This window comes from Eschrichtius robustus, chromosome 16 (genome assembly GCF_028021215.1).
Source record: "Eschrichtius robustus isolate mEscRob2 chromosome 16, mEscRob2.pri, whole genome shotgun sequence".
Lineage (NCBI taxonomy): Eukaryota > Metazoa > Chordata > Mammalia > Artiodactyla > Eschrichtiidae > Eschrichtius > Eschrichtius robustus.
In genome coordinates this window covers 51,942,706-51,967,500 of record NC_090839.1, presented here as the reverse complement: position 1 = coordinate 51,967,500, position 24,795 = coordinate 51,942,706, and the positions used below count along the sequence as shown (strand labels likewise).

The 24,795-nt window shown below is 51.6% G+C and overlaps 1 protein-coding gene across 1 annotated transcript in view; it reads left to right on the top strand.

Annotated features, from left to right (window-relative positions):
* Nucleotides 1-24,795, top strand: part of LMF1 (lipase maturation factor 1) — a 70,672-nt gene that overhangs the window by 24,304 nt on the left and 21,573 nt on the right. The window contains exon 2 of the mRNA XM_068565623.1: nucleotides 10,125-10,273. Coding sequence (XP_068421724.1) covers nucleotides 10,125-10,273 — 149 coding nt within the window. The remainder of the gene's footprint in view (nucleotides 1-10,124; nucleotides 10,274-24,795) is intronic.

Here is a 24,795-nt window from a genome sequence, read left to right as displayed (position 1 = left end):
CCACTGCGCTACTAGGGAAGTCCGGCAGAGAATTCCTTTTAATGTCATTTCCGGTCACTCTGTTACCACCACTCAGTAGTTGAGCTTGTTTCCTGTAGATTCTCATTTTTTTTGTTTTTTTGTTTCTATATAGGCAATCATATTTTTTTCCACTTCAGACCTTAAACTTTTATTTCTTTTTCTTATTTTTGCAGTGTCTAAGAACTCCACTGCAGTGTTGAATAGACTTAAAATCATTTATGAAAAATTTCAAGCATACAAAAAAAGTTGAATTGTATAGTAAAAAACCCATCTATGGACCACCTAGATTCTACAGTTTATATTTTACTAGTTTTTGTTGTTGTTGTTGTGGTAGCTCATGTGTTCATCTTTCTATCCACCACCAACCCTTCATGTATTTTGATGCAATCCAGAGTAAATGTCAGTTGTCAGTATCCTGCCCCTAAATACTGAAGACTCAGTGGGCAGGTCGTTAACAAGAGCTCAGCGCACGTTCAGGGTTTTGCCTTGATGAAGAATTCACACACAATGAAATGTGCAGATCATAAGTGGACGTTGTTGGTTTTGACAAATGCATACACCTGTGTAATCTAGACTCCCATCAAGACATAGAAAATTACCATCACCCCAGAAAGTTCCCTCATGCCCCCAACTAGTCACCGCTCCCATTTAAGAAAAAGACTGAATCTATTCTGTTCTAAGATTGAGTCCATGTGAGAACTTACAGGACTTTTTGTCTGTTTGCACCTGATGCTCCTCATGAGGAGGGAAGGTTTGCTTCATGCCAAGCTCCTCACCTAACTTTCCAAAGGACCTGCTCAGTTAATATCTCTCCTCAAAACCCTCATGCCCTGTCCTTTCCACACAAGAGATCCTTGGTTTCAGTGGCCGGTGGGGAAGGGCGTGGTTAGCTTTGTGAATGACAGCTGGAGGATTCTGCATATCTGGCAAGTGAAATTAAAATGCCTGAAATGAAAGCATATCTTAGTTAATAGAGAAGTTTCACCTGCTTTCTCATTTATAGGCTATAATGTTTTTTATAAGGATGGGTAGTATTTTTTCTGTTTATTGTTATTAATGTAAGGCACTTAAGTCACAATCTTACCTCTTTGATTTATGTCCTAGAGAGAACGGCCTGTTTTTACTGAGTGCCTTCTGAGCATAGTGTGTGATGATGCATGGCTTTCCGTCTCTCCTTGCTTGGACGGACAGCCTGATAGATCCCCTGGTGGGGGTAGTGATTCCTCCCTCCACACCTACACTGCTTTATTTCCCCTTTAAATCTTTGATTATGCTCAACATTGTCCTCATGCAAGCAGTTTGAGTCTCTTGCTGTCTGAAAAGCTTCTGGATTCTTGGCTCTAATCTCGGAACAGACAGTTCCGTCAGGTGCAAGACTCTGCACTCAGTTCACTGTCTTCTCATCTCCATTGTTGCTGACGAGAACTCGGCTGCTGTTCCTCTTGTCAGTTCTCCGAACATAATGTCTTTCTTTTCTCTGACTGCTTTGGAGGTTTTGTCTTTGGTTTGCAGCAGTTTGACTATGATGTGCCTGCATGTGGCATTATCCTGCTTATGATTCCCTGAGGTTTTTGAGTCTGTAATTTATGTCTTTTACCAAACTTAGCTAATTTTTGCCAGTATTTTTTCAAAGTTTTTTATGCCCCATTTCTCTCTCCTCTCCTAAGATTCCAATTACATGTATGTTAGAGCTTTAGATGTTGTCCGACCAGTTCCTGAAAGTCTGTTCTTTTGTTATTCAATTTTTTAAGTCTCTGCCTCAGATTGAATAACTTTGATTGAGCTCCCTTCATGTTCACCACCTTTTTATTCTCTGTCATCCAATCTGCTATTAAGCTCATCTAGTAAAATTTTAATTTCAGATATTTTATTTTTCAGTTCTAGAATGTTTGTTCTTTTTTTATAGTTCTGTTTCTCTTCCAAGTTCTCTCATCTGTTTATGTCTTATGATCGATCATATTTTCATTAACGTTCTTGAGAATTCTTACTATGGATGCTTTACTTTGTCTGCTTGGAGCTTGTGTTCTGGGTGCAGAATGAGTGGAGAATGGAAATAATTGAGATGAGCAGCGTGTGGTGGGGTGAGTGTTGCAGGCTAGGCAGTGCCGTGATGGACTGAGGCCCAGGTGTAAATGTTACATCCAGGGAAGGTGTATCTGAGCAGAGACCTGACCAAAGGGCCATAGGGATGGGCACTGGGGGCAGGGACTTGACGGGCCTGGGCCGCCAGCAAGGGAGGAGACCCCTGAGCAGAGCAGAGGAACAGGTGAGGCAGTCAGGGGGGCCCTGGTCAGCTTCATTCTCTCCCTGTGGGTCTTTCTGTGGGTCACCCATGGTGTTTTCCCATGATGACTTGCATCAGCTGACTTAGCTGAAACCCGACCTTCTGCCGTACACTGATCCTTCTAGAAGAAAGGAAATCTCTTCTAATGGCATCGAGGACATGATGCCAGAAGCTATCACTGCCCCTCCCCGAGTCCCTGAACCACCACCAGGCTCCCTTGCAAATGACCCCTGAGCAAGATTGTGGCAGCTGGCGGAGCCCACTGGGTCCTGGTTCTGTGGCCGAGACGCCCTCCCTCCCCTCCTCATTCCGTGGGTGTACGTGCCCTCACAGAGAGGGTCTGTGAGGCGCCTTGCCCTCAGCCGTCCCGGCCTCTGGGCCCAGGAGCTGCCCGTCACGCTGACCTCACGGAGGGCCAGAGACAGCGAGCATCCAAGAGGCATGGACAAGTAGAGGTATGGGGAGGGCAGGAAGAAGGCTGGTGTGTCCCGTGCCATGGCCCCAGCGGAGACGGTGTCCACGTGGGGCAGAGGCCTTGGGGATGGCCCGACCTCTGCCCTGACCTCTACCGTGGGCGCCTGCCAGGTGGAGAAGTGTATGTGATTCCCTCCTTTCCAGAGGAGCTGACCCTCCCTGTTATTTCTGACGAGCGTGGACACACTGGCCTCTCCTCCCTCAGATGACAGGGCCTGCCCATGGGCAGCGAGGAGGACGCCGGGAACCGTGTCCACCAGTGTGGGGAAGCTCTTGAGGGCTGTGGGTGAGTGGGTCATCCTCCAGGATTATGTGGATGAGGGTTTACCCCACTTACGTGGCACAGGGGTGGGGGACAGGAGCTCTCCCTGCTGTGGTGCTGGGTGGGCGTGGCCGCTCCGTGCAGGACCTGTGGACACACGTGCCTCCTGGGCTGACAGAGAGCACGTCTGCCCGACCACCGCCAGCCGCGTTTCAAGCTCAGCAGCCCCACATGGCTAGTGGGCCTGGGCTGCACAGGCAGAAGACAGGTCAGAACCTCCCCTCATCTTGAGCAACCCCAAGACAGCACTGCCCGGCATCTCGTGAGGGGTCTCAAGGCACTTTGAGACGAGCTTCAGCTAACTTTCTTTTCTTGTTTTTTTTTTTTTAAAGATTTATTTATTATTTATTTATTTTTGGCTGCATTGGGTCTTAGTTGTAGCACACAGGATCTTTGTTGTGGCACGCGGGATCTTTCATTGAGACGTGCAGGCTCTTCGTTGTGGTGCGCGGGCTTCTCTCTAGTTGTGGCGTGCGGGTTTTCTCTTCTCTAGTTGTGGCATGCGGGGTTTTTTTCCTCTTCTGTAGTCGTGGCGTGCAGGTTTTCTCTCTCTAGTTGTGGCGCACAGGCTCCAGGGTGCATGGGCTCTGTAGTTTGCAGCATTGCAGGCTCTGAGGTACACAAGCTCAGTAGTTTGCAGTATGCAGGCTCTGAGGTACACAAGCTCAGCGCGCGGGCTTAGTTGCCCCGTGGCATGTGGGATCTTAGTTCCCTGACCAGGGATCGAACCCACGTCCCCTGCATTGTAAGGTGGATTCTTTACCACTGGACCACCAGGGAAGTCCCATCAGCTAATTTTCATGCACAGGAAACAAAAGACAAAGAAATGGTAAGGCATTGTGCCCTTCAGCCAGATATATGTTAAATATTTGGAATATGTTAATCCTGAAAAATCTCTGTTGCCAAGTCTCATTTCCGTTGACAGGAAGCATTCTCATGTTTATCCCAAACCAGTAAAGCCAGCTAAGATCATTACTATGGATTTTGTTTTCAGGCTAGCTGGTGACACCTGTGTGGATCTGAGCAGCAGGGGACACCTGGGGCTCTGAAGTCTGGTTGCCACAGCAACCGAGTATGAACCAGCACCGTGACAAAGTGCAGTGGGAGGAGGGTCGCTGTGCGGGTCACACAGGTCACTTCCCGTTCTCTGCAGCGCCCAAGGACATCCGTAAAACACAGACTGGCAATTTGCTAAGCGCTTCCTAATTGAGAGCATGCAATTTAAAATGATTTTACTTAAAGCGTGAAGCATTTAACCAGGTCTTTCAAAAACGTCTTCTTGCTAGAAGACGTGTTCCATTTACCATCTGATCTCTGGCTTAAATCCTCAAATATGTGAGAAGTGTCCAGGAAGCCGGACAGACGGGGCTCCTGTCCCAGGAGACCTGCCCAGCTCACGCCGGTTCTGGAGGATTCCTGGGCAGACGTGGCTCTGAGCGGGTCCTGGTAGGGGGCACGGGAGGCTCTAGACCAGGCCCGGCACGAGTGGGGCTGAGGTTGGGGAGGTGAGCAGGAGCGTGGCTGCACCTCTGGGGCAGGACAGCATTAGTACCTTCTGGGCCCTGAGGACAGGCCCCAGTCTGTCCCCTTAGGGCAAGGGCAGCTCTGCCAGGTGGTTCTTATGGCCGGAAGGGGTTGGTGGACCTGGGCAAGGCCCCTTGCACCGTGGTGACTGCAGGAGGGGGTGTGAGGTGGATGTAAGGTGTGAGCAGGCTGGGCGGGGCTCTTGACCTCGCTGGACAGGTGCACGCAATCATCAGGCGCCCCGTCCAGGTGGGGAACAGACAGATAACGCATGTTCCCCGTGACGTGCTGGACAGCGGGCGGCTGTTTCTAAACACCAGCGAGAGTTTTCTTTCAAGTTTTGTTGTAGCCTCCCTTGTGTTTTTTACCTGATTTCATTTTATATCGTGTCTCAACAAAAGAGGAAAGTGTGTTAGCCAGTCATTGGGCAGGGCGTGCTGGTCTGGATGGCAGTGTTTGCAGCAGTCACCAGCAGCATGCAGCTCTCCCTAGTCCCTTCTGGGTGACGGGCGGGCAGATGGTTCAGGAACAGTGTCAGCGGGACCTCCCCCCTGATTTCCCGGCTGCCGTGCAGCCCCCACTCCCCAAGGCCCGACACCACACAGCGAGGCCTGCCCTTTGCTCAATACCCCCTGGCTCCGCTCTGGTGGGCATCGGGGCTCCAGCTGGCCCACGAGAGCCCATGCAACCCAGGAGCTCCTCCGCCTGCACCTGGCTGGCACTCTGCCCTCAAAACGCCAAATTCCTCCAGTGGAGTCTGCGTCACACATGCCAAGTGGCTGTGATAAAAACTCTCAAGCATGGCTTTGCAGATCAGAAATGTGGAGGAGAACACAGGAGTTCAGCCCCGGGCGGCCTGGACCCCTGGCCCGCCTCTGACGCTCTGCTGAGAAGAGGGGCTTTTTCTCCACCTGCTGCTCAGGCCATTCCAAGGTCGCCCGCTTCTGTGAAACTCGTACTTTGCAGGCATTGAGCACGGAAGTCACCAGAGTCAAAGACGCAGGGAGGAGCGGGGTCCGCAGGCCGTGCTCCTGGACCACGCCAGCTGGACGTGTCCCGTGACCCAGGCCCCGTGTTCTGGACACAGGCCCAGGCGGCCCTCTAGCTTATTAGCCCCAGAGTCTGAGCACCTCTCCTGCTGCCTGAGGTCGGCGAGGGGGCCCAGGGCATGTGGCGAGCAGCAGCCAGTGTCACAGCAAATGGAGTCGGGGCTGCCCACCTTGTCCTGCCACCTTTCCGACCGTGGTCTCTGCCTGGGCCACCCCCCACCCAGGAGCCACTGTGCCTATCGCGAGGCCCCCAGTAGGGCTGTGGGCGAGACCCAGAACTATCCCCGCCAATGCCAAAGTGACATCCTCCCACCAGATGGGGCCAAGGACAGTGGACCAGGCACTCTCCCAGCTGGCCCATCACCCTATGTCTCGTGCTTTGGCCTCTGAACCCCACCTGCCCATCACAGCGGGCTCTGACTGCACTTGTAGGAGGTGTGGGGCTCTGTGGCAGAGCGAACATCGGCACCTGGGGGGACAGAGTGGCCCCAGAACTGTCCCCAAGGTGTAAAAACAGCCGTTCTTTGCCGTCAGTAGCTGCAGAACGGGCTGCTGTGCCCGTGAAGACTGGGAGTGACTTACAGCTCCGAGTGCTCCCAGGGTGGGCGGCTCAGGCAGGAGTGACAGCCCGTCAGGAGGGAAGCGCTTTCCCCTTCTCCCGCTTTTAACCATGAAGCTAATGGGTTTCCTACCCATAACGTGGATGGTGCTGTCATCTTTGAAGGATCCATGCCTGCGACATTTAATTACCCTAAGTAACTGTAATAGTTTCGAGGAGGGTGTGAGGCCTCAGTTGCTTTCAGAGCCATCGGGTGGCCTCTGCCACTGAAACCTTGCTTTAGGTCACATTTCCTTTCTGGTTGGTGGCTTAGCCTGTGCCATCCTGACCTTGACTCTGGGTGACCACAGTGCCTGGTGAGCCCCCTCTGAGCCCCCTTGACTGTCAGCAAGAATCCCCCACAAGGAGCCGCCCAGCCCCATCCTCGTCCATCCTGGAGTGCCATGCCCACTCTGCGGTGGCCGTGTGTTCTGCATCACCAGGCCCATGCCAGGCTGTCCAGTGGTGGATTATCCAGTCTTCGATAGAAGAGCGTCTTCGCTCTTCACAGGCCCACGGGGACAGAGCCAGAAGTCAGCACCACATCCACATCGGAGCTGTTTGGGGAGCCGGTGCACCATGTGGCGAAGGAGTGAGGGACCCACGGGTCACAGGTCGGGCCGGGAGACTGAGGGGCCAAATTCAGCATGTTGTAGGCCTTCCTCAGACTCGTGTGCAGCTCCGGCAGACACGGGCTGGGTGATTCGGAAGCACAAGTCGGGAGGAGGGGAGCATGGAGAGCATCCACTTCCTCGGACCACTTGAGTCTGCTCGGCTGCAGCCAGTCCAGCCCACAGGCGCCCAGACTGCCCAGAGCCTGCAAGGCAAGGGGCTGTGTCTGCTCTCAGACCTGGAGGCCACCGACTGCGGCCGGCCCTGAGCTCTGGTCAGGACAGGGCTGGACGACCCTGCAAGTCCCTGTCGGAGCCGTCCCCAGAGACAGGGGGCAAGTGGCTCCTTGGGAAGGCCACCCCTGCCACACCTCACCCAGCATGGAGGGTGAGCGCCGACCCTCAGTCTCACGAGGACGCCTCCCAAACGTGGCTGGACGCTGGGCCACATTCCTGGAAACCAACCAGTAGCCGCCGAGGTGAAAGTTCTAGCAGCAGGTGGTGCAGGCCACGGAGACTCCCCTGGTCACTTGCTCACCGTCACCCCAAAGCCACTGGTGGGATGTCCCATGCCGTGGGCGAAACCTTCCAGGCCCCCGTGAAGGGGCTGTCGCCTTGCCCTCCTGAGGGGTCTGCGCATAGGCTGGGGTGCACATCTGGGAGGAGGGCTTGTCTTTCTGGGGCCGCGGAGAACAGTGGTGTTTCTTGTGCCAGCAGCACAGCTGCTGACCGCCGGCGGGACCCCAGCAAAGGAAGCGGAGCAGGTGGGTGCAGGCCACCCTCTCCTCCTAGCGGTGCTGGCGAGCACTAATGGCCGGAGGGGCGGCCAGCGAGCAGGCAGCCTCAGCTTCAGCTTGGAAAATGGCTATGCCGAGATGGGGGGCGGGGGTGGCCCCACGCACCCAGCAGGATGAGGGAGGTTCCGAGTTCAGGAGGAGGCAGGAGGGCCAGGTGACACGTACGTCCCTAGGGTGATAGCGGGTCCCCGTCACCTGCTTCCTGGCACTTAGGAGGGTCTCTGGGCTCTGCCATTTGCATTTCGCTTTGATTGGTGTCACTCAAACTGCACATTAAAATTCCGTTCGTCGCGTCTGTGCAGAGCGAGGTGACAGAGAAGGCAGACCCGGGCTCTGGGGACTGCTCTGCCCGCCCACGTGAGGTCTGCAAGCTGCTGAGGGGCTTCCAGGGAGCGCGAGCAAGGCCGGGTCCCCACTCCTGGGCGGTTATGTGGGCTGTTCCAGCCTTGCTTCCTCTGGGGCCTGCCCAGCTCAGCCTGGAACACCGTGTCTGCCTGCCCTGCTCACGGGGCCGCATTGAGGAGGGGGTGGGGACAAGTGGCCTTTGAGGTCCCTTCTCAGATCTGAAGCGTCTGCAGATAAGTCCTCCCAGAGCCGTGTCATCACTTCATGTTCTGCCGTCATAAAACCACACGTTTTAAAATGCCCCCATGTGGAAGGAGTCCAAGCTTAATGAAAACGACTTCTCAAGATAAAACCAGACGTGTCACATAAGGAACAGAGTCCGCTTCTTCCTGTGGAGACAAGAAGGGGGTTTGAAGCACATTGTGAAGCAAAGGTCGTCCATGTCCATGAGCAGAAGGACGAGACCTGGACCCAAAATGAGCGACGCTCAGTGTCTGGAACCTCGTAGAGCAGACGAGCACGAGGGCTTCCTGCTTTCTTCCCTTGAGGCATCTGGGGGAAGCCGGGTGTGTGCCCTGGAGGCCGGCTCGGCCCACGTGGGCATCCCACACACTGGGTCCCCAGAGGAGGGTGGCACCGATGTCCCCATCTCGGCCTTGGCCAGAGCGCCCTGTGCTCTGCCTTCCTCTCCCGTCGGTGACAGCTGTGCCGACAGGCCCACCGTCTCCATTGGTTGTGGCCTGGCCACAGCCTGGTGGCGCTCTGGACTCCAGTCGCCCACCTCACTCGGCTCCCTCCCCCGGGCACTTCTCCCCAACACTGTCCAGGCTTCTTTCTGCTTCTGGAATCATCTCCAGACGGTGCAGGGCGCACGCTGGTGGCCCCAGATCCCCCAGCACAGGTGGCTCAGCCGATGCAGTGAGCCCACAGAGACCCCAGGCAGTGACGGCCCACCCGTCGGTGCCGCCCCGGTGTTGGCACTGCTGCCTTTGGGCAAACTCACCTGTTTGTCTTCCAGAGAAGAACCGATGTGGAACTGAGCTTCAGAAATCCAGAGCATATGAGAGTCAGTGGGATTTCTCCCTCCACATTTTACTATGAAAAATTTCAAGCCATAGAAAGTTTCAAACAGTTGTACAGTGAAAACCTGCAAACCCACCACCTACATTCTGCCGTGGCTGGTCCTTGGCTCTACTGGCATCATCACACATCTGTTCACACCTCATCTTAACGTTCAGTGTGTCTCAGAGTGGGGTTCAAAATTCATTTAGGTTTGTCTGTTTTTTTGAGAAAGCAGTTTACAAACATTGAAATGCACAGACCTTAAGGTGCTTTTGGTAAGTCTTGGCCAGTGCACCACCATGACCAGCACTCCCACCCCCAGGGCGCAGCCCCCCAGGCAGCCAGGTTCTAATTTCTCTCACCTGCATGGGGGCAGCTTGTTCTGGAACCTACATTAGTGGAACTGTAGAGTGTTTGCCCTTGTCTGAAGCGTCTCTGACGCAGCAGAATGTTTTTGAGGTTCGTCAGCGTGGGGTGAAAGGGAAGTCGTGCAGCCCACAAAGTGCAGCCCAGGCTCCTTTGTTGCAGCCCGAGACCAGCTCCACGTTCCGGGTGTCCCAGGGACGCAGTGTGAGGGGCCGTCTCCACGGTAGGAGCGAGAACTCAGGTGTGCTGCTCATACCTGCATTTCTCACATGGGCTCCCCAGCAGGAAGAATGACTGATGCCCCCCATCCAGCGGTGCCGGGCTGAGCCACTCAGGGCCTGTACTTGCTACTCCCCTGGCTCCCTCCCTCACCTGGGCAGATGGGACCACAGCCTGCTCTGTGCTCAGCAACTCACGTCCGGGTCGTCCAGCCTGCTTGGTGCCCGTGTCCACCCTGGTGACTCCTCAGGGGCTGCACCGTGTCTGTGGGCGCCCTGCGAAGGGCAGGAGCCACGGCCTGAGCTGCTAGGCTCAGCCGGGTGCTGTGGCTCGGTTGCTCTTTGTCCTGTTTGAAGGACCGTCTGGGTTAAGCCGGGTTTGGTGCAGTTGCTTCCTCGGAAAGTGTCCACTGCTGCTCACTCGTCCTTTGTGTTCTGCTGCCCTCATTTCAGGATGGGAGTCCCAGCTTCTGGAGACGGGCTTCCTGGGGATTTTCCTGTGCCCTCTCTGGACTCTGTCTCCATTGCCCAGGGGGACCCCCACGTCCCGGATCGTCCTGTGGGGCTATCGGTGGCTGATTTTCAGAATCATGCTCGGAGCGGTAAGTAGAACTTTTATTTGTTATACTTGGAAGGAAACGTACTAAAAACGAGTGGCTGCCTTGCTGCCTTCCCGCCAGCCAGGCCAGCCATGCCCCTTCCACCACTTTCCATGATATCCGAGGCCTGTTTCTGAGCACTCGATGCTCCGCTGGCCCCTCTGGCCTGGCCATTTTCTGTGGGAAACAGCCAGGACTTGAGTCGTTCCACTGGGACACTCAGGAGAGGGTCCCCTGGTCACCCCTTCCCCCTCAGCCCTCCTGGTGTGTATGGAGCATCTGAAATGTCGGGAAACGTGTTAGAGGGTCACACGACATCGTCTGTGACCCCGGCCTCGCGCCCTCCTGTCTCTCTGCCGGTGGAGCCCCTTCTGCCGACGCCTCCCCATGTGGTTGAGGTGGTGCTCAGCTGTCCCGCTTTCCTGCCACGTCCTCTCCCCCTCACGCCCTCCTGCTGTGCCCTGGGACCAGGCACCTTGACGCCCACCTGCCATGCAGCCATGGAAAGTGCACATCTCAGTTCTAATTACACCTTCGAGTTTTCAGAAACTTAAAATCAGGAGTGAGGTGGTTCACCAGGCAGAGGTCTGGGCGACTTCGTGTACTTTCCCTTCCACCTCTGCCCTGCTTGTTACACTAAAATGTAAAATACCCATTTCTTTCACATCGTCCAGACAGTCTAGTGTCTGTTTGCTCTAAGTCGTTCCTCGTGGGGGAAAATACAAGCCTGCAGGGGGGTGGGGGCCAGCGCTGGTCCTCCTGCAAAGTCGCTGTCCTCCACTGTGCCATGCTGCCCCTTCCTTGTCAAATGTTCGGTTTACTTATGGGCTTCTTACGTGACAGGGGGCCTCGTCCCCCAGGCAGCACAGCGCCATCTTGCCCTCTGCGGCTCTCTGTATTTGAAGCCCCCGTCGCCCCACGTCCTGGCTGGTGCCACAGTCTGCTGGGCAGACTGAACTAGCAAGTGACGGCATCTGCTGTCGAGGGGGACGGGCCGGTCCTCAAGCAGGACGGGTGTCCCCTCTAGGACCGTGGGTTCCCACTCCCACAGGCTCCCCTCCTGGACTCCCAGGTTGTTGGCTGTCACGCCGTGGTGGTTCAGGTAGCTGCCACGTCTGCGCCGTCTGGCCAGGCTCTGGGGGCACTGCAGGCAGCTGGGTGCAGAGGGATGAGCTCTGTGGCAGGGGGGTGGGAGACAGGCCGGGGTGGTTGGCAAGGTTCCCAACCCAGCAGGGTATGAGCAGCTACAGACACTTGGAAACACCGTGTTGGGTGATTATGTGGGTCCAGATCCCATGGCAAAGTGTGATGCTTTCCCTAAACTCATTTTTCCATTTAATTAGAAAGATGAGCGTGGTATTCATAGGTCCCTTTGATGAAACACGAAACCGTGAGCTGTCTCACCACCGCACAGGTGTTCTTAGCTTCAAGGCTGCTGTTCCTTGTCCGTCTAGGACTCAATTGTAGATTCTCTCTCAGCTGTCTTTAAAAAGCATAAAAACATATGCATTGTTTCTAAGGACTTTATCAGGACCCTCCTGGGACGGTAGCTTCGGCTGCAGAGCCCTGGGTGGCGGAGCTGTCAGGTTGCTCTGAGCACGGTTCGCGGCTGCACAAACTCCCACGATGCCTCACAGGGGCGGCGAGTCATTAGCATGTTGTAAAGCACCTTTTATGGCATTTTGATTGACTGTTAGCACCAGCTGGATAAAAAATTATCAGGTGCACTAAAAGGTGTAATTACTTGATTCCGTCTGTACGTTGGATATTATTAACCTCCCTTCGTAGGAAAGCAGAACGACAGAGTTGACTTGATAAAAAGGAGTGATGGCAGCAAGTTGTCCAGTCTGTAGGAACTGAGCAGACGCTGCCCGGGATGAGCCCGGCCCCGATTGTCTGCTGCTCGATCAGAACTGGCGACTGTCCCGGACGCTCAGACCTGCTTGTGGTTCTGTAGTCTGGCCATGCTTCACATGCCCCAGAGGACAGATTGGTCCTTTCAGAGCTCAGCCTCAGAGGGGACCCCGGGTCGTGTGGGTGGGGGTGCCCGAGCAGAAGGAAAGAAACCTCTCTGCCCACTGATGGCCCAGGCCCCCCAGGTGCCCAGGGTGCAGTCGGTGCGGCCACTCCATCCTCAGGTGTCTGGAGAGGTGGCACCAGGCTACCCTTCTCTGGAAGCAGCTGGAAACTGGACACATGGTGACACAACTGTTTTCACACCCAACGACAGCCAGGTGGGCCGGGGTCCAGAGGGAAACTCTCGAGCTGAGCCCTTGACTGCCTGGCTCTTCAGGGAGGCCGGGATCCTTGCCGCGGGGAGGCAGTGATGGCCAGAGGGCTTCCTGCTGGAGGCAGCGGCCAGGGCACAGAGGGGAGGAATCTGTGCAGAGGATGCAGCTCCAAGGACAAAGCGTCACTCTGTCCAAAATGCATCCTCTGATCTAACCATGAGGAAGCATCAGACATGCCGCAACTGCGGGACGTTCTGCACAGCTTCTGACCAGCATCTCAAGTATCCAAGTCATACCTTAGTTAAAGCCTAAGGAGCCGTCAGCCAGGACGTTAGTGGGAAGCTGGTGAAGCCCAAGTAGGGTTGAAGTAGTAGTGACACGTGTACAGGGTCTCCTTGTCATTTTTACAGCTTTTATGAAATCTAAGATTTTCTTCAAAATAAAAGGTTAAAAAGAAGTAGTATGGGCAACTTAATGCACGTGAAGTGGGCAGTTAGAGGACATAGAGGTAGGTAGGTTTCTGACACTGACATGAGGGTCAGCGCAGCTGAATCATTTTATAAACTGAGTCATTAAACATACAAAAGGTGGGCTTCCCTGGTGGCGCAGTGGTTGAGAGTCTGCCTGCTAATGCAGGGGACACGGGTTCGAGCCCTGGTCTGGGAAGATCCCACATGCCGCGGAGCAACTAGGCCCGTGAGCCACAACTACTGAGCCTGCGCGTCTGGAGCCTGTGCTCCGCAACAAGAGAGGCCGCGATAGTGAGAGGCCCGCGCACCGCGATGAAGAGTGGCCCCCACTTGCCGCAACTAGAGAAAGCCCTCGCACAGAAATGAAGACACAACACAGCCAAAAAAAAAAAAAATTAAAAAATACATAAATAAACAGTAATTATAAAAAAAAAAAAAATACAAAAGGTACCTCCCACAGAAAACTCCAGGCCCAGACGACTCCACTGATAAGATTTATCAAATATTTAAGGAAGAAGTGATAACAAATCTACACACACTCATTCAGAAAACGGGAGAGGGGACCTTTCCCAGCTCACTCTCCTGAGGCCAGTGAAGACAAGGACATTTCAAAAAAGGGAAGTTACAGAATACTGTTCTTCAAGAGCACAAACAAAAATTATCAAGGAATTATTAGCAAATGAATCCAGAGTACGTAAAGGTGTTAAGTCCACGTGGGATTTTCCCCAGAATGCCAGGCTGGTAGGACATGAATAAATAGATGTAATTCACCAAGTTACCAGATATAAGGAAGAAAGAGATCAAATGATATGTTCATCTCATTCTAGGTAGAAAAAGCATTAGACAATGTTAAACACTTATTCACAATTAACAAAAAAAATTCTCAGCAAACTAGAAATAGAAGGAAACTTCTTCAACCTGATAAAAGATAACTATACAAACTACCTACAGCTAACATCATACTAAATGGTGAAAGACTGAACATTTTTCCTCTAAGACTGGGAACAGGGCAGTGGTGGCCAGCCTCCTCATGGCTAGTCAACAGTGTGTTGAAGATCTTAGCTTGTGCATTAAAGCAAGAAAAAGTGGTGAAGGCCCTGAAGATTGGAACAGAGGAAGTAAAATTATCTCTGTTCATCACGTATGTGGAAGATCACAAGGGCCATAGAACTAGGGAGTGAAGTCGACCAGCATGCAGGACTCAGAGCCAGTATTTCCATGAGCTGGCAAAAACTGTAAAAAAAATGAAAGTTTAAAATATACCCCTAACATCCACAACCATAAAATACTTAGGAAGTTTTCACAGAAGTGTGACACTTGTGCTCTGAAAACCACCAAACGTCACTGAGAGGAGACTTGGGCAAGTAGATCTTCCACGTTTGTGGTCAGAAGGCTCGTTACCAGCCAAGGGTCAGTTGTCCCCAAACTGGTCGATAGATTTCGTGCAGCCCCAAACATAATCCTAGAAGGGTTTTCTTTTTAGAAAATAACGAGCCAAGTCTTAGGTGTGCATGGAAATGCCCAGGACCTAGTCTTGAATGAGAGTAAAGTTGTCGGCGTCACACTGCTTGTGGGTTCAGGCCTTCCCAGAGGATGTGGCCCTCGAGGCGCCAGGGGAGGTGAGAGGCCAAGAGCCGTATCGACGGGGTGGGTCAGTCTGGAAATAGTCCCACACTGAAGTCACGGTCAAGTGACCTCTGGACAAGACAGCAAGTCAGTTCAGCTGAGAAAGAAAAGTGTCTCCCCCGCCGGTGCTGGGTATCCACACGGGCACACGGACCCCACCCCCCACCACACCACACATGACAGTCAGTTCGAGGTGGACGCAAACATAAAACCGAGACACTCCTCACAGATAACTTAGAACGTTCACAGTCTCGGAGAGGCAAAGATTGCTTACAGCATAGAAACCATTAACCATAAAAGATAAAAATGGGTAAACTGTACGTCAAAACGATGAAAATCTTGGGTTCTTCAAAAGACACCATGGAAAAACGGCAAGCCACAGGTTGCGGGGAGCACTCACAACACACACCTGGCAGAACCTCCGTGTGGAGTATGTGAAGAACTCATGCATGTCACTAACGGACAGTTCACTCTGAAAAGGGAGAGGTCTCGGCAGGCATGCGCGTGGCCGTCCCAGCACTTGCATGAAACACACATGGATGGACGCTGAGGTCCCACCCGCCCACGAGGACAGAACTTAGCGGCTGACCAAACCAAATACTGGCTCACTCAAGTTGCCATAACAAAATACCACAGCCCAGGTGGCTTAAACCACATTTATTTTCTCACAGTTCTAGAGGCTGGAAGTCCAGGGTCGGTGTTGCAGCCGATTCTGTTCCCGGTGAGGACTCTCCCTGGCTTTCAGATGCCACCCTCACACTGTGTCCTCACCCCCCCCCCACATGACCTCCTTGACCCTGTGTGACTCCCTTGGTCCAGATGCAGCCGCACTGGGGGTCAGGGCCTCAACATATGAATGTTGAGGGGCGCGAGCAAGAGGGACTCCCTGCGTGCCTGTGGGCGTGTAAAACAGTGCAGCCGCTTGAGGCAGTTTGGCATTTACTTACTGAGTTGACCCCACGCCCACCCTGTCCCCCAGAGTTTCTACTCAATATGTAACCCAGGAGAAGTGGAAACGTGGTCACAGAGGCCTTTTACACAAACACTCGCGGCAGCATTATCCACACGCACCAAGAACTGGAAACCAACCACAGTCCACCAGCAGGAGGGTGGGGGCAGCCTGGCCCAAATCCCCCAAAGGCAAACCACCCAGCCGGACAGGGACCCAGTGCCGAGCCCACAGTCATCGTGTGGCTGAGAGCAGTAGCCAGGAAGGGGTCCCGCGTGAGTCCTTATGAAGGTTCTGGAATCGGCGGAGCCAGCAGGCGGCCGCAGACCCAGAGGCTCTGTCACATCTGGGATGTGGGGTGGGGATTGATGGGCGTGCAGGAACCCTCGGGGCAATGGGGTGAGGGTCCACGGGCACGCACATCCACACAAGCCCCTCAGCCGCAGCTTCAAGACAGGACATAAGTCATTTCCTGCAACCTAACAAGAGGTCACCGTAAGGGGAGCCTCGGGAGGTGGTCAGTCGGGCCCACAAAGAGCAGAGTTGTGCACACCCCACCGAGCCGGGTTTTCCTGGGCTGAGCACCAGGTGACACAACATGCCTTCAAGCCCTGGAAAGGCCATCAGCCCCGCCAGGCACTGCAGCTCGAGACAGGCTCTCAGATGCTGCTTCCTACCTGTTGCCCGAGCCAACTGCGGGCCTGGCCTGTGCGGCGTGAGTTCTCGTTATTCGTTCCCGCTGATACAGAGGTGACTTGACGGCCCCAAACTGTCGCCACACGGGCCGGGGGGGCAGGGTGGCCACCCCACGTTGGTGTGATTGGAACTGGAATTCAGGCCGTCCCACGCTGGGGCTTCACAGCTGTGCAGCTATTCTGTGCGTTGGCATCCTGGGGCCAGACCGAAGCAGCAAGGAGCTGCCAGTTCCTCACAGGAGAGGGCGGACCAGGCCCAGATGCACTCCTTCCCTTTCCGTCCTCAGAGCAAAGAGTGGAGACTCTCTCACCTGCAGGAAATGGTAGCTGGTGTAGGTGTCCAAGTCACTGTGGTTAAGCCCTTTGATTATGCTTTAAAGGTAAAAGTTTTCACTTTTGGACTTCCCTGGTGGCGCACTGGTTAAGAATCCACCTGCCAATGCAGGGGACACGGGTTCGAGCCCTGGTCTGGGAAGATCCCACATGCTGCGGAGCAACTAAGCCCCTGCGCCACAACTAGTGAGCCTGCACTCTAGAGCCCCAGAGCCACAACTACTGAAGCCCGCGCGCCTAGAGAGCCCGTGCTCCACAACAAGAGAAGCCACCGCAGTGAGAAGCCCTTGCACTGCAATGAAGAGTAGCCCCCGCTCGCCGCAACTAGAGAAAGCCCGCGCACAGCAACGAAGACCCAACAAGCCAAAAAATAAGTAAGTAAACAAACAACTATTTTAAAAAACAAGTTTTCACTTTTATCTCAATCTGCTTTTGTAGCTGAGTTCATATTGGCCAAAGTTTTCAGCCAGAGCATGTTAAACACCTGTCATGGAAGCCAGAGTCCTTGGCTCCTGGTCCCTGTGCTTCCTCCATGGGGAGTGGGCGGGGATGTTCCACACGGGCGTCCTCAATGGTTCCAGCCCATGCTGGGCCCGAGAACTGTGCTCACTTGATGACTGACATTCTGGGAACTGAGCCAGTATCCGTGCTACTGGGAGTTCTCAGACCTGGACAACGCCAAGGGGATACCACCTGGGTCAGTCTGACCCCCAGGAAGTCGAAGAACGAAACCTGTCTCTTTTCTGCACCTCCCTCCCTTCAGCCTGGCCCCCCGGGGGGGTGTGCACGTGGCCGTCAGGTGGCAGTGGCTGGCATCTCCCTCTTCCCATAGGAGCCTTGCTTGGTGTGAGGGCTGCCTCACAGGGGTGTCCTGGGCCCACGGGGAGAGTGGCAGTGAGAAGAGGCGGTGCCTGGACATTCAGAGTCATCAAACAAGGGAAGTAGGAACCTGTCCTGCTGCTAGATGTCTGGCAGCGGGAGGAACCCATCCTGCTGCTGGATGTCTGGAGTGGGGGAACCTGTCTGGCTGCTGGATGTCTAGGTGCGTAGGGAAGGCCGTCCTGCTACTGGATGTCTTGGCGGGGGCGGGGGGGGGAACCCGTCCTGCTGCTGGATGTCTGGGGGGCGGGGGAACCCGTCCTGCTGCTGGATGTCTGGGGGTGGTGGGGGTAACTGTCTCCTGGACGGCTGCTTTCCCTTGCATTAACTAAGTTGTTAGCGTGGCTTTTATTTTCCTGTATATTCTCTCTGCAGTTCTTCCAATGTCTTTTACTACTTTTCTAGTAAAAGAATACTAAATTGTTTTTATTTTATTGCTTCACATTTTGAGTTAAGAACTTAATTCCCTAAGACGACATGATACTATACATAGAGAATCCTAAAGACGCTACCAGAAAACTACTAGAGCTAATCAATGAATATGGTAAAGTAACAGGATACAAAATTAATGCACAGAAATCTCTTGCATTCCTATACACTAATGATGAAAAATCTGAAAGAGAAATTAAGGAAACACTCCCATTTACCATTGCAACAAAAAGAATAAAATACCTAGGAATAAACCTACCTAAGGAGACAAAAGACCTGTATGCAGAAAATTGTAAGACACTGATGAAAGAAATTAAAGATGATACAAACAGATGGAGAGATATACCACGTTCTTGGATTGGAAAAATCAACACTGTGAAAATGACTATGCTACCCAAAGCAATCTACAGATTCAATGCAATCCCTATCAAACTACCAATGGCATTTTTCACAGAACCAGAACAACAACTTTCACAATTTGTATGGAAACACAAAAGACCCCAAATAGCCAAAGCAATCTTGAGAAAGAAAAACGGAGCTGGAGGAATCAGGCTCCCAGACTTCAGACTATACTACAAAGCTACAGTAATCAAGACAGTATGGTACTGGCACAAAAACAGAAATATAGATGAATGGAGCAGGATAGAAAGCCCAGAGATAAACCCACGCACATATGGTCACCATATTTTTGATAAAGGAGGCAAGAATATACAGTTGAGAAAAGATAGCCTCTTCAATAAGTGGTGCTGGGAAAACGGGACAGCTACATGTAAAAGAATGAAATTAGAACACTCCCTAACACCATACACAAAAATAAACTCAAAATGGATTAAAGACCTACATGTAAGGCCAGACACTATAAAACTCTTAGAGGAAAACATAGGTGGAACACTCTATGACATAAATCACAGCAAGATCCTTTTTGACCCACCTCCTAGAGAAATGGAAATAAAAACAAAAGTAAACAAATGGGACCTAATGAAACTTAAAAGCTTTTGCACAGCAAAGGAAACCATAAACAAGACGAAAAGACAACCCTCAGAATGGGAGAAAATATTGGCAAATGAAGCAACAGACAAAGGATTAATCTCCAAAATTTACAAGCAGCTCACGCAGCTCAATATAAAAAAAAAAAACCAAATCCAAAAATGGGCAGAAGACCTAAATAGACATTTCTCCAAAGAAGATATACAGATTGCTAACAAACACATGAAAGGATGCTCAACATCGCTAATCATTAGAGAAATGCAAATCAGAACTACAATGAGGTATCACCTCACGCCAGTCAGAATGGCCATCATCAAAAAATCTACAAACAATGAATGCTGGAGAGGGTGTGGAGAAAAGGGAACCCTCTTGCACTGTTGGTGGGAATGTAAATTGATACAGCCACTATGGAGAACAGTATGGAGGTTCCTTTAAAAACTAAAAATAGAACTACCATACGACCCAGCAACCCCACTACTGGGCATATACCCTGAGAAAACCATAATTCAAAAAGAGTCATGTACCACAATGTTCATTGCAGCTCTATTTACAATAGCCAGGACATGGAAGCAACCTAAGCGTCCATCCACAGATGAATGGATAAAGAAGATGTGGCACATATATACAACAGAATATTACTCAGCCATAAAAAGAAACGAAATTGAGTTATTTGTAGTGAGGTGGATGGACCTAGAGTCTGTCATACAGAGTGAAGTAAGTCAGAAAGAGAAAAACAAATACCGTATGCTAACACACATATATGGAATCTAAAGAAAAAAAAATGGTTCTGAAGAACCTAGGGGCAGGACAGGAATAAAGACACAGACGTAGAGAATGGACTTGAGGACACGGGGAGGGGGAAGGGTAAGCTGGGACGAAGTGAGAGAGTGGCATGGACATATATACACTACCAAATGTGAAATAGATAGCTAGTGGGAAGCAGCCGCATAGCACAGGGAGATCAGCTCTGTACTTTGTGACCACCTAGAGAGGTGGGATAGGGAGGGTGGGAGGGAGACGCAAGAGGGAGGAGATATGGGGATATATGTATATGTACAGCTGATTCACTTTGTTATAGATCAGAAACTAACACACCATAGTAAAGCAATTATACTCCAATAAAGATGTTTAAAAAAAGAAAACTTAATACTCTAAATTTTCATTGAGCAGAATTGCAGCTAAAATCAGCAGTTTTCATTGAGATTTGCATCTTTGCTATGGCTGGGGCAGGTCATTTTCATTTTTTTTTTTTTTTTTTGGCTGCGCCGCGCAGCTTGTGGGATTTTAGCTCCCCAACCAGGGACTGAACTCAGGCCCTCAGCAGTGAAAGCGCCAAGTCCTAACCACTGGACCACCAGGGAATTCCCTGGAGCAGGTCATTTTTATGTGAAATGGAGGAGATGCAACATAAAAGGAGGCTCTGGAGAATCTGGGCATGAAGATGAGCCTCTGGGCCCTCAGAGGCGGCACGAGGATGTGCTTTCCTGTCCGTACCTGGGCAACCGCCATGTAACCTGCAGGCTGCAGACAGCAGCCTCAAGTCCCTTCTCGCTAATCAGAAGGGGCTCGGTTGCTAACCACCTGTGCTGCCCACAGCTCTGTGCTCACATCTGCTGCACACCCCATGGGGCCCCGATGCTCCTTGTGTGCAGACCGTCCCTGTCTTGTTAACACACAAAAAAAGCCATAGCTAAGATGGAGAAAATAGAAGCCCACAGGACCTACCATTTCGGGGTCAGAATTCAGCAGGGCCAGGAGCCACAGCCATGCTGTGATTGAGGGATACCATGAGAAAACACTGTCTTTACATAACTGGCAGTTTTGTCTGAGATTCTGCCGTAAGGTCACCTGGAATATTATGAAAGCTTCGGGCCAATAAATTTGACAACATAGGTGAAATGGACAAATTCCTTGACAAGTGCAGCTTACCAAAACTGAGACAGAAGGAAACAGGAAATCGAAAGGGCTCCATATCTGGTAAATAAATTGAATCTGTAATCAAAAACCATTCCAGAAAGAAAGTGTAGGCCCAGTGAAATCAAACATTTGAAATAAAACGTTTGAAACACCAGTGAAATCAAACATTTAAAGAGGAAATAATAGCAATCCTACACAAACTCTTGGAAAATAGCAGAGGCAGGGACACTTCCCAAATTGTTTTCTGTGACCAGCATAAGAGTGATACCAAAACCTGATGAGGACAGGACAAAAAGGAAAACAGAAACCAGTGTCCCTCACGAACAAAGACATAGAAACCCTTAGCAAAATATTGGCAAATCAAACTCGGCAATAAAAGAGGCATGGTTTATCTCAGGAATGCAAGATTGGTTTAATATTTGAAAATCAATTAATGCAATTCACTATACAACAGAATAAAACTGAAGAACGATTTTTTCTCCTCAACAGATGTAAAAAGTACACGATACAATGCAGTACCCACTCAAGGGCGTGTTAGACGAGGCTTCCTCAGTGGTGATAGAACGAGAGCATTCATGTGTGATTAGAAACAGGCCTGTTGTCTGTTTTTGCTGCTGCTCTTCAACACTATATTGGAAGTCCTAGTGCAATAAAACAAGAAAAAGCCATAAAGATTCCCAAAAAAGAAATGAAACTTACTCACAGACATGATTGTACATGTACAAAACCCAGTGGAATCTTAAAAAGCAACTACTAAAGTGAATACATTAATTTAGCAGGGTTGCAGGATACAAAGTTAATGTGAAAAATAAACTGTACATCATACAGTATTACAAAGTCATTAGAGGGGACTTCCCTGGTGGCACAGTGGTTAAGAATCTGCCTGCCAATGCAGGGGACACGGGTTCGAGCCCTGTTCCGGGAAGATCCCACATGCTGCAGAGCAACTAAGCCCGCATGCCACAACTACTGAGCCTGCTCTCTAGAGCCCGCGAGCCACAACTACTGAGCCCACGTGCCACAACTACTGAAGCCCACGTGCCTAGAGCCTGCGCAGCAACGAAGAGTAGCCCCTGCTCACCACAGCTAGAGAAAGCCCATGCACAGCAACAAAGACCCAACACAGCCATAAATAAATAAATAAATAAAGATGTCTTTTTTTCACCCAGATTTATATGTAGACTCAAGGTAATTCCTGTCAAATTCCCAGCGGGCTTTTTGGGAAAAGTGACATGTTGATTCTAAAATTTACATAGAAATAAAAAGAAATTTGAAAAAGAACAAAGTTGGAGGACTTATACTTCCTGATTTTAGAGCTTAATTTAAAACTGAAGTATGGGGACTTCCCTGGTGGTCCAGTGGATAAAACTCCGTGCTCCCAATGCAGGGGGCCCTGGTTCAATCCCTGGTCAGGGAACTAGATCCCACATGCCACAACTAAGGAGCCTTTGTGCCGCAACTAAGGAGCTGGTGAGCCACAACTAAGGAGCCCACCTGCCACAACTAAGACCCAGTGCAACCAAATAAGTATTAAAAAAAAAACAACTGAAGTATGGTATTGATCTAAACTGGAAAAATAGATCAGTGGAAGAGAAGAGAGTCCAGAGATAGACCCACACCTCTGCTGTCAACTGATATTCAACCAAGGTACCAAGTCAAGTCAATGGGAAAATGAAAGTCATTTTTTACAAATAGTGCTAAAATAATTGGAAATCTGTATAGATAGAAGAATAAAATGAGCTTTGAGTGCTCTTTCACCTATACCGAAGTAAATTGGTATAGATGTAAATGAAGTAAATTGGTAAATTTTGGTAAATTGGTAAATATTCATCTATACCAAAGTAAATTGGTAAAGTAAAATGAAGTAAATCATGGACCTAAACATAAAAGCAAAACCAAAAAGTCCTTAGAAGAAAACATAAAAGAATATCTCCCAGAAACAGACCCACACAGATGCAGTTGATTGATTTTCAACCAAGGCAATAAGCCAAATCAGTGGGGCAAGAAAAAATAATTTTTTTTAACAAACCTAAAAGGTAGAATCATAAAATTTTTTGAAGATAGCATAGACAGTTACCTTGGGGTAGACAGAGATTTCTTGGACAGGGCACAAAAAGCACTAACCATTAAAGAAAAATATTGATAAATTATACTTCACTGATATTAAATTTCTCCATCTTCAAAATACACCATTACGAAAATGAATAGGCAAGCCCTGCCCGGGAAACACCTGCAGTGTACAAGTCCAGCTGAAATCTAACATTCGGAACCTGCAGATCACAGTAGGAAGGTGGGTGCAGGACCTGAACATACTTCACCCTCGAAGGGATGGGAACGGCGATGAGGGATGGGAACGGCGATGAGAACGACATTCGGAACCTGCAGATCACAGTAGGAAGGTGGGTGCAGGACCTGAACATACTTCACCCTCGAAGGGATGGGAACGGCGATGAGGAACGGCGATGAGGACTGGGGGGCGGCATTTTGCACCCAGGAGGGGCTGGGTGTAAAGCACTATCAGCGCCCCAGGTCAGAGGGTCTGCGGGCCATGGGATTCCTGGTGGGAGCGTCACTTGGCTCATAGGGGGTGCGGTGGTGCAGCCTTGCTCAGCAGCCATAGGCCAGTTTCCTACAAGGCAAGACATGGCCCCGCCTGTGAGCCCGCCTTCCGCTGCCAGGAAAGGAAACCTGTCCACACATGTCTACAGCAGCCCTGCTCGTCATGACCGCAGACCTGGGCACCAGCCCAGTGTCCATCGACGGATGGGCAGCCTGTGGTGCATCCACACAAGGGACAGCGCTCAGCTGGGAGAGGGAACCAACCCCCCGGGGCAGTGATGCAGACAGACCAGAAGTCCCTGGAGGAGCACAGCCAGCCTGAGCCCAGGGCCACGGGCCACCAGCCCCTACAAGTGTGAAACCCCGGGGGCAGGTGGAGGCGGAGGCGGCCCCCTGGCCAGTGCATGTGGAATTGCCTGGAAAGTGGTCATGAAGAATGTTCTGTGGGATGGAAACCTGTGTCCTGTTTTGGGTGGATTCCTGATTGTGTACAATTGTCAGACACATTGAACTGGACATTTCATCTGTGTGCGTTCTGTTTCATGTGAATTGTAGCTCAACCCTTTGACTTAAGAGGCCATGTGAGTTTGCTTTTTCACGCAAGGATCCCTGTGAGATGCAACCCCATTAAAGCCACAGACCTTGGAGATTAGGGGGTCACAGCTCACCGCAGCCCTTGGGCCTCGCCCTAGAGCCCGCCGTCGAGAGTGAGCCACACCCCTTTCCGTCCAGATGGCACACATTTCTGCCTGAGCTTGCTGGCAGCGAGTCCAGGTGTGGTGACGGCCCTCTGTGTCCGCCTCCGAGCAACACCGTCGCTGCTGTAGCGTCTGCGCTGGGCCCACAGCTCCCGCTTCCCTCGCTGGCTGGGGAAGGAGGATTCCTGGAACCCAGCAAGTCTGCACTTGGGTCTGCGTGCTTTCCCTGGAGGCCCAGGACTGCTCTGAGTGGGTGAAGCAGGTCATCTGAAGCAGTTTCCGTGTTGCCGTGTGGGGTCCCAGAGATGCTCCGGCCCCACGGTGGCAGCAGCAGCGCTGAAAGGTGAGCAAGTGAGACGAGACACCAGACCCGTTAGCAAATAAGAGCAGGAGCTCGGTAGGAAAGAGCCTTCAGGTCGGGGCCTCTCTGGAAGTCAGTTCCTACAGTAAAATCTTATTAACGTAATGAAATAAACATTGGAATGTGACTCACCCCCAAGACCAAGTCAAGCGGGTATCGCTGCCACTTCCTTGACAAGCCTGCCAGGTCCTGGGATCACCACTCCAAAATGAGAGCAGTTATTCTAATTTGCTTTATTGCGTTAGTGTGGGCTGCTCTGTCCTCCTTCCCATGGTGCCGCTGGTGGAGGCATCCTGGGAACCTCTGGGGAGCGCCGTCCATGGGCTCTGACCTCTGCCCAGCTGCACACCCCTCACGGCTGCCCCCTGCCCAGCGGCTCAGCGCCCTCTTT